Source organism: Magnolia sinica, chromosome 12, assembly GCF_029962835.1.
Source record: "Magnolia sinica isolate HGM2019 chromosome 12, MsV1, whole genome shotgun sequence".
Classification (NCBI taxonomy): Eukaryota; Viridiplantae; Streptophyta; class Magnoliopsida; order Magnoliales; family Magnoliaceae; genus Magnolia; species Magnolia sinica.
Genome location: NC_080584.1, coordinates 32,789,209 through 32,802,089, shown reverse-complemented (window position 1 = coordinate 32,802,089; position 12,881 = coordinate 32,789,209). Strand labels below are relative to the sequence as shown.

Sequence of the window (12,881 nt, the reverse complement as noted above, 5' to 3'; positions counted from 1 at the left end):
TTTAATTCAGTGCGGCCAAAGACTAGTATTTTATGCCCGTTGGAAGTTGATTCCTTTATAAAGAAGATTCGATCTTTAGGCATTTGAGAGGGTTTTTGGTCCAATAGAAGCTTAGGTGAATCCCCAATCATATCTTACATCCAAAGTCTTCTTGAGCTTTACCACTCTAACGAGGATTCCAACCTCAATGTTGAATATGAACTCAATCTCCACCATTTTCTAGAAATCAGATCCAACCTTATTGGAGTATCCATTGTTTATACTCTCTAGGAGACCTTTCTAGTAGAATCCCCTAGGCATTTCAACTTCTCATTAGTTATCGGAGATTCTACCCAACCTCGCATCACCTTGGTCACTGAAAGGAGCATCGCATGTAAGGTGTTTGATCCTGGAGCTGAAGCATTGACGATGCATCGACATCATGATCGGGAGAGCTAGGGGAGTTGATTGAAACAGGAGAGAGTATCGATCAAGCAACCCAGAAAGTCCTACAAAAGGGGCTTAATACAATAAGTTGTCATTTGTAAGAGTTCATTTACACTTCATCCTAGTGTAGGATTGAGTGTAGAGTTTGAATTGCCAAACTCGATTAGGTTCTTGTGTAGGCCACCAGACATGGGTGTGTACGTGTTAGTCTCCGAGGATGCCTTCAGCATGAGTAAACATAGGTCCTTGGACTAGGACTGAGTTTCGTGGCGAGCTTATAGAAAACCAGGTAAGTCTTTGAGGGAGCCAGTCCTTGTGTAGGATTATAAAGGTTAGAGGTGAACCTGATTTAAAACCTTCGATAGTGAAATCCGGTACACTTATGGGTTGAGTGCGTTCGCCGGGAGTGGAATAGGGAAACCGAATCACTATACATGCTTGTGTTTGAGATTGTTATTTGAGCACTTGTTTAATTATGCTTATGTGATTGAATGTTTAATTATATGTATGCAGGATTAGATGAATATTAGGAGTTAATTGGTAGCACATTCCCCCCCACACACATGTACATTATTATATTTATAGACTAGTTGCTTAATTACCATATCTTTTGTAGTCTGTGGTTGGACCCTCTATTGGCTTGGAAGCCTTAGAGTTAATTACTTTGTTTAGCTTTAATTGGAAATTGGTTATGTAGGAAATTGTGTTTAAAATGGCATAAATTTTATTTGGTCCTAATCATCCCCCCTCTAGGACATAGCCCTCATTCCATATCTCTGCCAAGCTTCCTCGCATAGCTCGTGGGCCCACCACGCGTAATTTCAATGGGTATCAGAGCTGGTTCCTCCTGAAAGGTTTAACTGCCCGGAGTGAATTCCAAAGGGGCATAAGGACGTTGTCTACCCAATAGGGGTGTGCCGTCACACGACCACCATATTTTGACGGGTCTAACTACGTCTATTGGAAGGCTAGAATGTGGGTCTTTATAAGATCCCTTGACCCTATGGTTTAGGCAATTGTCGAACAAGGATGGACGATGCCCATGGAACAAGTTGTGATTGACGGTAGAACCATTAACGCTCCCGAAGATAAATCCAAATGGAGTGCCGATGAGAGACCGCGATACTTGTGATGCCAAAGCTCTCAATATTATTTACTGTGTGGTTTTTCCCGGTGAATTTAAACGCATTTGCACATGTGAAACTAGGAAGGAAGCTTGTGACATATTGGAAGTCTCTCATGAGGGAACTAGTACAATCAAGAGATCAAAACTTCAATTCTTAATGATCCATTTCAAAAACATTAAAATGGAAGAGTATGAAACTTTCATTGAATTCTACTCCAAATTGAATGATATTTGCAATTCCATGTGGGGTTTAGGAGAAAGGATTCCGGAATGGCGTATATGTAGGAAAATACTTAAATCCCTACCGGATAGGTTCACTCCCAAGATAACCTCGATAGAAACATAGATGATATGAAAGTAGAAGAATTCTTAGGTTTCCTACAAACATATAAACTACACTTTAAGGCCTCCTCTAGAGCAAAGAAACTAGTTATCCTTAAAACATCGCATAAGCATTTACACAAGCTTAAAGCTATTAGATCTAAAAGTGATAGTGATGTTGAGGATGAGGATGATGATTTTGAAAGAAAATTCAAGAAATTCTTTAAATTGAGTAGAGGGAAGAGTTGTGATAAGAGGGATAAGACGGTTGAGAAACGAAAAAGATTGAAATAAATGATTTTTCCATGGAAAATGCCCACGGAGCTTCGATTCATCCAAATCATTGTAATAACTTGTTTTAATCCTCAAATTCAAGCTAAGAGTATTCAGAATTTACAGTAGAATAGTTTAGGAATGAAATTGGAAGACAAAAGTGCCAAAAAATGAGAAAATTCGGAACTTAAAAAGGCTGGAAAACTAGCCGTTTTTCTGACTGTTACATCCTGACTGTTGCGGGGCAATAAGGGCTCTTATGGGCTGTAATGGCTGTTACGGCCTCCGTAACGACCAATCTGATCCCAAAAATGAGGGGGTCATTGTTTCGACCTTTTATCGCGTAACGGTGTTGGTCGTTGCCATTACGTATTGGCCATTATAGTCGATACATAACCGATTCCGCACACCTTGTTGATCATGATGATGATTTATGTTGTAAGTTTTCTTGTATAGAATGTTCAAGTATCTTACCTTTTGTTATTGAGACTACAAATGTTCAAGTATCTTACCTCTTGTTATTGAGACTACGTTATTTGTCCACAATTTTTTATATGTCACTCTTTTTAGTTGTGTTTGTATAATAACATAAATGTTACTGACATTGAGTGTATTCCCACGGTTCTCCTGTCTAACAACATGTATTGCTTGCTAAGAAGAAACCCTACCTTCTCCTTTATAATAAGGGGTGGCATGTACAAAACATGTGAGGGTTCTTGGGTCCTTCCATATGGGTTGGGCTCATGCCCATTTACACTTATTCATGTTGTTCTATTAAGGCTATTCATCTATTCACACTTACTATTCAACTCATACTTTCAACACTTCCTCTCAAGCTAGAGCATCTTATACCAATGATATGCAGCTTGGAACAAGAGCTAACATAATAATCTAAGAACAAAATTCTTTAACATCCCCCCTCAAACTTAAGGTGTTTTGGAAAAAAGAAAAGAAAAGGAACTTGAGTTTGAATAGGCACATGCAACATTTATTTAAAAAAGAAAAAGAAAAGAAAAGGTAATGTGGCTAAGTAGCACGGGCTGTGATGAGTAGTGGAGGAGATGAGACGCCGAATAACTTCAGGTGAGCAGGCACTTTTGTGACTTGAGTGATGTGAGCAAGTGGACCAACTATCCGGCACCAATGTCTAGATTAACTGTCTAGCTGAAACAAGGCTGGGGCAACTGCCCAACTCAAATATAAGTTTGGGCCAACTACCTAGCACAAATAAGAATTGACCAACTGTCCAATATAAACAACAAGTCTGAGCCAACTACTCGGAGTAAACGAGGCCGGGACAATAATCCAATCCAAACACGAGTCTGGTCTAATTGCCCGGTACATAAATGAGCAAGGCCAACTGCCCTATATAAATATTGGTCGTATAACAGATGTCAATAGAGGAGGCGCTTGATACAAAAGAGCTACTAAGGTGTTGAAGGAGGTGGTGGAGAAGAGCTTAGCCTATGTCATACAACAAGAGATGATCAAGTCAACGTGGTGGGTCACAATGGCTCAATCCTAACTATCCATCAACAATAATAATGTCCCAACAGCGCAACAGAAAAATGATAACAGATCCACAGACTGCGAGTCAGGCCCAACAGAAACCGCGAGGCTAAACAGGCCTGACAGTGTCAAAATAGACCTACTAGCGACGACCCACAACAAGACATTTAATCACATTCAGATAGTAACAATAGTAAAAGAAAATGGCCAGTAATCCTCAGTGAACACAGTGACCCAACTGGTCACAGATCCAATGGCGCACTACCTCCAAAAACAATCTAGACCCACTAGCAATGACTAGGGCTTGGCCAAGTGAGGACAAATGAAGTGAACAGATACTTCCAAACGTCCACGAACAATACATCAACATAGTGCAGTACATGCTTCCAAACACAGGGCCCATCATGTCAGATGGGATCAAGTTCCAGCAATAGGAAGATGCACACCAGCAGATTAATGGCCCAGAAACACAACGGTTAGCAATGAGTCCAGAAAAAATGTGGCCCCACCAGAAGATCAAAGTTGTATCCAGAACATATGAAACAAGTAATGTGGATAACAATGTGGGCATGAATCAAGCAATAGAAAACCGTCTATGAAAATGAAATGGATATTGTCCAAAAGCAAGGTGGGCTAGCAACGGCGTTGATCAGATGGCCCACAAGATCAGCAAGCAGCAGTAGCAAATCATGTCAGCAAATTGGGATGAGGCCCACAAACTAATAGATGTCAGCAAGCAGTGGGCCAGCACTGCAATGGATCCAGGAAGATTGCAATCGCAAGGGTGGCCCACCAGCAGACAATGATGGAAGGCCCAGCAAAAATCAATGGTTCTGATGGGCAATATATTCCAGCAACACGTTCAGCAGCATGAGATCCTGGTAGCAATGGTGGGCCACCTGATTGTGGCAGGGGTCCAGCAAGGTGACAGCCACTTGTGATAACAACAGATGATCCGCGACAGATCTACTAAAGTGGGCCCCATGATACAACAAATGGATACACCAACTAACACCAGAATGGCCAGCAATCATGGACAGAAAAGAGAGGAAGACAAGATCCAAAGTTTATAGTAGCAACACCATTCATCAGCAGGCAGGCCCACCGGAGATCAAAGGAGAGGTGGGGCACTGTCATAGAATGGTAGCAGCGATCAAGGAGGGCCACTGTTTGGTCTTGGCGTGAGATTCAGAAATTCACACTGATCTCTGTTGATCTGATGAACAAGTAGCAGCAGGCAACTAAAGGTCGGCCACAAGCAGATCAGTGCAGACGGGTCTGGAGTCACGTTTTGGCTACAGGTGGGCCAAGCAAGCTAACAGTAGTATATGCAGCCACGTGCTGTCAAAAAACAGATGGCTCACCACTTCAGCATGTCAACAGCAATGAGTCCACAACAATGCTGATGACGTGGATGAAGAGGCGAACTAGCAAAGGCGGTGATCCTGGGCCCTGAAAACAGCCAGAAAACAATCACCTTGGGCCCAGCAGCATCATCAGCAGGATGTTACAATGGTATTCTACATAATCAGAGGACACTGCAACATGATCAGCAGATCTCCTCGGGAAAGGAACCCACTCTCATGCCATGTTAACTTCTACATGGCGCTGATCTTGTAGATGGTGAAGATGAGAAGAGAATTTCGAGATGCTCTCTAAGAAGAAACCCTAGGCTTGTCAAGGATCTTGTTGTGCACAGATACTTCCAGCATACATATGTGCGCACCTTAAACAAGTACCTCGTAAAAGATATTCGCACATAGAATCTCGTTCTTCCACAAACTCTTGATTGCTTTGCTGAAACATTGGACTTTTATGTTCTTTTGTGACTTAAAACCTAACAAGCAACATCTTCTATGAGTGTTCTTAACAAAACCACCCTTCTATATAGTCTTGGCCCTGTGGTGTGAGAGAAAACCGTAGCACTGAAGGAAAGTTGTCCACTTTGTTGGTTGGTCACTCAATTTCTTCCAAGCGTTCAGGTACTGTGACACTTCATGATCCGTCTAGAAAATGGACTTCATGCAAGAAATGGTTAATGAAATAAAACTTGCAACACCGCGACATAGATTCTAATTCATAGGTGTAGTCTTCGAAGCATCAGTTGAATTTTCACTGTGAATATGATCCACTGTCCTTCTTGACTTATGCTAGCTCGATTTCGTATGTCAACACCATCGCTTTTTTCCTCCAACATCTTGCCAAAATCTGACAAGGTGGGTACAGCTGTTGTCATTATCTTTTTCTTGATAAAATCAGCTGATGGATCCCATTCTTCTTTCACCCATGCAATTAGTTGCTGCCTTGCTGGTTCTGTGCTGAAATTTCTGATGAAATGCTGATAGAAAGTTGCCAAACTATGAGAAAAGCATACTTTTGAGATGATCTTTGGCGCAACCACTCGTTTATGGCTTCTCTTGATCTACTTTTATTCCCTTCAAGGATCCACCATGAAAGAACAATTTTTTAAATTCAGTGTGTTCCCTTCCTTACGAGGTGACAATTTGGATTAGGACAAAAATCCAAGATATGAATTGTTTGTTTAAAGCTTAGAACAACTCAGTTATTAGCATAGATAAAAGTGCTTGCAATGTGGGAGAGACCGAATGGCATAGCCGTCTTCCTACAGTCTGTATTGTGTCTTTACTGCGTCTTCCACTCATCTGCAGTGCAGATCTGGAATTGATGATAACTGCTCTCTAAATCAATCTTTGAGAAGCGTAGATAAAAGTTCTTGCAGCGTGGGAGAGGCCGAATGGCGTAGCCATCTTCCTACAAAGTCCGTACTGTCTTTACTGCTTCTTCCACTTGTCTGCAGTGCAGATCTGGAATTGATGACAACTGCTCTCTAAATCAATCTTTGAGAATATCTTCGTGCATATGGTGCAAATCTAGAATGTTCTCAAGTCTTCGGATGGGGAAGCAGTGGTTGGCAGTGATTTGGGTAGTGGTTAGGTTACCGACACTCATCCTCAATGAACCATCCTTTTTTGGTGTGGGAAAAATATGCATGACGGCGTGTCTTCTCCAATCAGGTCCTTGTTAAGTGACTTTCAAAATTTTACATGCTCAGTTGGACTCATCTGGTAGCGTGCCATGTTTGGGAGGCTCGAACTGTATACGAATGTGACGTGTTACAGAGTATTTCACATAGATGGGAGTCCAGCAGGAAACTCACACCAAATCAGCATATGTTCAAGTTGGCCTTCCACCAGCATTGGGACCATCTTTGGCGTCGACCCTTTCATGACTAGTGTTTGGGTGTAGGATGCTGACAGTCTTTTGCAAAGGAAGAGGTATTTTTGCCACACCTAACGCAACATATCTTAGCCATACAGCAATTATCTGCCCAATTGAATGTGGAGGCATCAATCAACACTGTGGCACACCAAACCTCACCCCTAAGTGCCAATGTTGAAAATAACTAAGCATCAAGTGAGGACTCGTAGTTCTCCATTGAACCACTAAATGTGGTGTCATGGTGGATCTTTACGTTCCTTCAACTTTAGATTGTCAAACGTTTTTGTGAAACTATGCTTACATCGCTTCAACCATTTGTGTTACTGCAATCATGTGGCCAAGAATGGTTGCATCTTGCGCATCAAGGATGCACAGTCCGTAGACCACCTTTTTCAGGTATTATGAATTTGCTGCCGCAATATGTTCAATTTGGAAGGAACAGAACAATAGAACCTTCAGGAACTGCTCGGACCACGTTGAGATAGTGTTCAGAAGGGCAAGGAGTAGGGCTCTAACTTGGCATGGGGAATTAATGGAACACAAGTCTCAGGGAACATGTAGGAGAAGCATGGGGTTCGAATCATGCTTATTTGGGTCGCAGGTTGCTTCAGTATGTGATATGGAATGGGTATGGGGTATGCTACCACAATATTTGATATGCTGGGGCGTAGGATCATGTGGTTGACTATAATACATAAACTGAGCTCATGCAATGCAGTTTTATATGTGAATTCATATTGCAATTTATATAGAAACGATGAATGATATTATTATATGCCCCTCATGCATGTATTATTTGCATGCTACTGAATAAATGGCGGTTATAAATCTCTAAACTGTTAATATAAGTTTGCACTACAACTTAATCAACAGTAATGGTCCAGAAGTTTGGAGAGAATAGCCCATTGGATGAGTAAGTTTGTATGGAGTTTTCGATTAGTTGTGTGCATGGGCATAACCACATTCGATCCAGAAGTTTGGAGACAATAGCCCATTGGATGACTAAGTTCCTAGCTTCTTTGTCTCTATATAAATCTGCTTCTCAAATCAATTCTTATTTTCATTTCTGGAAGACAATGACCTTTATTAAAGAACAACAAGGCAAAACAAAAGAACAAGGGCGGCTAAAAGCTCAAGGAGCCTATCAAATAAGAACACACAACGAAATGACTCCATTACTCTGGTAAAGGCTACCTCAAAATCACCCACTGACTAAAGAATACAAATAGCTGAAGCTAGAATGGCTAACTTTATTAAAGAACAGCCAGCAAACCCCCAAAGATGAGCGGTGGTCCACAAACAATCTGGAGAGTTTATTGGTTGGACATCCCCTTTTGACTGTTCCTTATCCCATGCCCACTGGAGTTTCTGATCGGGCTGATTTTTGGTTGCATGGCCTAACATTGAAGGGTGCACCTGGTGGATGGAACCGATGTCATGCACTGATCACAATGGGCCCCACAGAGGTTGACTCTAAGGTAGTGTCAACACTACTGGATCATTCTCCATATAGGTATGTACATGCGTATATGATCATCACGACCACGACCACCACCACCATCATAACTGTGTCCTAGCTATTTGGGCTTGGCCACGGATGTTCATATAGGCACACATGCGCATATTCCTATACATGCACTTCCTTCTATCTTTCCTTGACATTGAAGGCTTAGCATCTCTTGAAGCAAAGAGGAACTTCAAGGTCCCTCGAGTAATTCCGAAGCACTTACGATCAACGTATGAATCTTCTCCTAGCATCACAAACCATGGTTCTGATTTTTCTTCCGTGGCCGAGGCTGTTGTTTGTACCATAAACTGCTCACAGGGATCTCTAACTGACTCAGGAAATAGCCAGGATGCCCTACCTTTCAAGGATTCTGTGAGTAATGCTACTGAATAAATGTGAAGCATTTTAAATTGTCTTTGTTGTTGAATGTAATTACCCTCTTTGTATCAGGTGGAAGATGATTTTGCTACTGAAGGCAATAAGCTTTTGGAGTTTCAGCATGATGGTAAGAGTTGAGTTTTCTTTTCAGATCTACAAATTCAATCATTAATCAGTGCTAACCTTCTTTTTTTTTGCATGTCAATCCAGTTGGTCGAAATGTCACAAGTGATGTTAAAGAAAATTTGAATTGTTTGGAATATGCTGTGATGCGGCGGCAATCAAATGGTGATACAGTTAGGCCTTCTATGGAATTGGGCGAGAATCATTTACCTAATTCTTCATTGGAAGTCGTTGATGACAGAACAGTGAAAAGAAAGGTCATCATAAGGAGTCGTTATTTCGAAACTAAGTTATTAGATAAGAATGACAATGACAATGAAAATGAAAAGCTTGTTGTAGAGGAGGAAGATGCAAGTTCTGTTCTTTGTGGCAATACAGTACCTAAAAGTGTTTTACTAGGGAATAACTACATGGGAAGTTCTAGTAAGAAAAGAAAGTCCACTTCCAGTCAAAATATTCGAAGTGTACGCCCCTTCTTTTTGTTTGCTGACTTTAAATTGTATTTTCTTTCCGTAGTTTTGCTAACTTCTCACTTACCATTTATCCATGCAGGGAACTGCAAAAGCGATGGGTACATTGGCAAATTCAATGCATTCCAGGGAAAGTATGTTTCAACATTAATCGCTGAAACTTGCTAAGATTTCTTTTCTTGAAAGATAATATGCCATTACTCGTTTGTGATTTGTATACAATTTACCATCGCATCTAAAGTCTAAGCCATCTTCTGCTTCATTCATACAAAGAAAGTTACCTTTTACACTGACCACTGCCAACTTCAGAATACTCATCTAGACATCAACATGCATTGGCTATGCATTTATCTGAGTTGGTCTTCATTATTTCACTTTGTATTGAAGTTTCTGATCTTGGCTTTGTATCTGTTAATGCTTCAGCAGTCTTGTTTCAGTCTGTTGCATTTGAAACCTTAAAACTCATATGATATTCCATTATGACAATAGAAATGGACTTGGTTGTCTCTCAAGAGCTAGATGTCTTGACTTTTTCACCCCGAGTTTATTATGAAATAGTTCATCCTTAAATAGCTGTGATGGTACTTAGTTTAAGGTAATTGGAAATATCGTTGGTTGCAAACCCCAACGCTTTTTAGCCCATCATTCTTTCAGGCTACTAAAAGGGTCAACTGGACTATTCCTGAACTGAATCATGATCTCAAAAATTATCTATGAACCAAGGGAGATTTAGAAGGAAACAAGAAGAACAAGATCTAGTAACATGTTCGCATGATAAGAGATGAGCTCAATTCACACAACCAAAGCATAAATGTGAAGAAAGAGTGTGCACTGAACTGAAAGGTCAACATTAAAAGAGATAACCCAACACTACAGTACATTGGACTCCACTGGACTTCATGGAGAGAAGCTCACAATGTGAGGAGAATCTGAAGATCTATTACTCTTCCTCACTTCTATGCCTCTGCTTCTAGTCTCCCCAGATACAAATGTATAAGCTCGTGGGAGATTATTACATCACTGTGAACATGAAAAGAAAACTACTTTTCATCTACTTATCAGCTAAACACTTCATCATATAGTTGCATGAAGAGTGAAGTGAAGCGACAACAAATTCGGGTGCAGGAGCTGAGAAGTGTCTATTTCAAAATGTAAGCGGGAGCAGGAGTGAGAGTTGAAGTGCAATTTGAAACGGGAGCGACACCCAGTTAGAAGGTTCCTGCAACAGTGTCATCCTTGACCCATGACCAAAAGCTAAAGTATGACATGACACTACCTTTACTTTCTTAGAGGTCATAGTTGGCCATCATTGAAGTTGATGTATTGTGGACTATACAGCTGTATGGCCCAATATTGTAGGCTGTTTAGTTGCATGGTCCATCAGTTTAGTGTGCATGAGCGTGTCCCAATTTGGCATCAATCGTGGTACACAATGGTGTTGAATGTATGGTTCACACTATATGTACACTTGAGTGCATGTTTTTATCAGTAGGGCATTTTTGTCATTTTAAAAATTTTAATTAATAAGAATAAGAGAGTCAGGGTGCATGTGACTTCATAACACACACTCTCTCTCTCTCTCTCTCTCTCTCTCTCTCTCTCCAAGTATGAGAAGGGGAATTCAAGGGGTTTGGATAGGCGAGTGGAAGACATTGAATAGAGCTAGGAGCTTGAAGGCAAGAGGTCCTCTCTCTATTCATTGGCAATCTTGCATTTTCCTTATTTGTCTGGTGTCGTAAGAGAAGTATTTGAAACTTAATGACCAATCACATTGTCTTCATCCCTGGATACGTGGGACAGGCAAAAACAAAGGGTATGGTTCCGTGAGGTGCCAAAATGAAGAGAATTCTTGGAACGTGGTGTTGGTGCTCAATAGGAGGTGGATGGGAGCCCGATTTTGATAACTGTATTTCGGGATGACATTTGAAGGAGATGCCAACACAAAAGGAAGATGGATGGCTAGACTTGCGAGATTCTGTCACTCATTAGGATATTCCATCACCAAAGGTCTCTTACAAGGATGTTGTAGAGGGAGGGTGAAGGGAGGAAGGTCGACATATCAAACTCTAGATCCCTTCTAGTGGCATGCACCACTAGTTTCGAGGGAGTAGGTCACTGCTTCACAAGAAGAAATTATAAGTTTTTGGCTAGTATTATAATCTCCTTTTCTGAAGGCCCAATTAAGAAGATCAAACCATGTCATCTTGATTTGGTCCTCTCATCAGAGGTGGCCACAATGTTGTCAGATTTGCTCAATGACCTTCAATTGAGTGGTCCTTTTCTTATATAGAAATCATTTTCCCTACTTACAATATATCCCTTAATTACAGCATAACAACAACATCTATATCCCCTAATTACAACCCTTAATTACAGCATAACAGCAGCATCTATATTCCCTAATTACAACCCTTAATTACAGCATAACAGTAGCATCAATATCCCCTAATTACGCCCTTAATTACAGCATAACAGCAGCATCTATATCCCCTAATTACAGCATAATATCTCCTAATTATAGTAGCATCTATATCCCCTAATTACAGCATCATATCCCCTAATTACAGCCCTTAATTACAGCATAACAGCAACATCTATATCCCCTAATTACAGCCCTTAATCATAGCAATATATGGTACAATAATATATGGTAGGTTTGTTGTCTATCCTACTAACATCCCCCCTCAAATTGATGCTTGTCGATTAAGAAGCATCAATTTGCCAACAAGAAATTGATGACGTAGTCGTGTCATAGCTTTGGTGAAGACGTCCGCTATCTGAAGGTCGCTTGAGACATGTGGAAGAGAAATAACTCGAGTATCAACAACTTCCTGAATAGAATGGCAGTCTACCTCGATATGTTTGGTACGCTCATGATTGATGGGATTGGTAGCGATCTGAATAGCACTCGTATTATCAGCATGAAGAGGAGTGGGAGTAGATTGAGGAAAACCTATTTCAGTAAGCCACGGAGCTACATAATTTCCGTGCGGGCTGCCGACATGGCACGGTACTCGGACTCGGTCGAAGATTTGGAAACACGATCTTGTTTCTTACTCTTCCAAGAGATAAGTGAATCACCAAGAAACATACACCACTCGGTGACAGACTGGCGAGTATCAGGACATCCTGCCCAATCAGGATCACTAAAAGCCACAAGGCGAAGAGGAATACCGGTAGAGAAGAACAAGCCACGGTGAGAGGAACCCCGGAGATATCGAATAATTCAGCGGATTGCGGCAAGATGAAGGTGGCGAGGAGACTGCAGAAATTGACTGACTTGTTGGATAGCGAAGGAGATGTCAGACCGTGTAATAGTGAGATCATTGAGACTACCAACTAACTGTCGAAACACCATGGGATCAGGAAGGAGATCCCCCTCCTCACGTCGATACTTGACATTCACTTCCAAAGGGGTATCCATTGAAGATGAGTGCTGCCAAGCAGACAAGGAAATCAAGTCCTCCGTGTATTTATGCTGATGCAGGAAAACCCCAGAGGAATCGGA

At 41.2% G+C, this 12,881-nt stretch overlaps 1 protein-coding gene across 4 annotated transcripts in view; it reads left to right on the top strand.

Annotated features, from left to right (window-relative positions):
- LOC131221203 (exonuclease 1) overlaps positions 1–12,881 on the top strand; it is an 81,276-nt gene that overhangs the window by 47,262 nt on the left and 21,133 nt on the right. For 2 of the 4 annotated variants that reach the window (XM_058216379.1, XM_058216377.1), the window contains exons 9-12: positions 8,563–8,774; positions 8,853–8,907; positions 8,991–9,367; positions 9,456–9,507. In XM_058216379.1, coding sequence (XP_058072362.1) covers positions 8,563–8,774; positions 8,853–8,907; positions 8,991–9,367; positions 9,456–9,507 — 696 coding nt within the window. The remainder of the gene's footprint in view (positions 1–8,562; positions 8,775–8,852; positions 8,908–8,990; positions 9,368–9,455; positions 9,508–12,881) is intronic. The other 2 variants (XM_058216378.1, XM_058216380.1) reach the window with 2 other exon arrangements.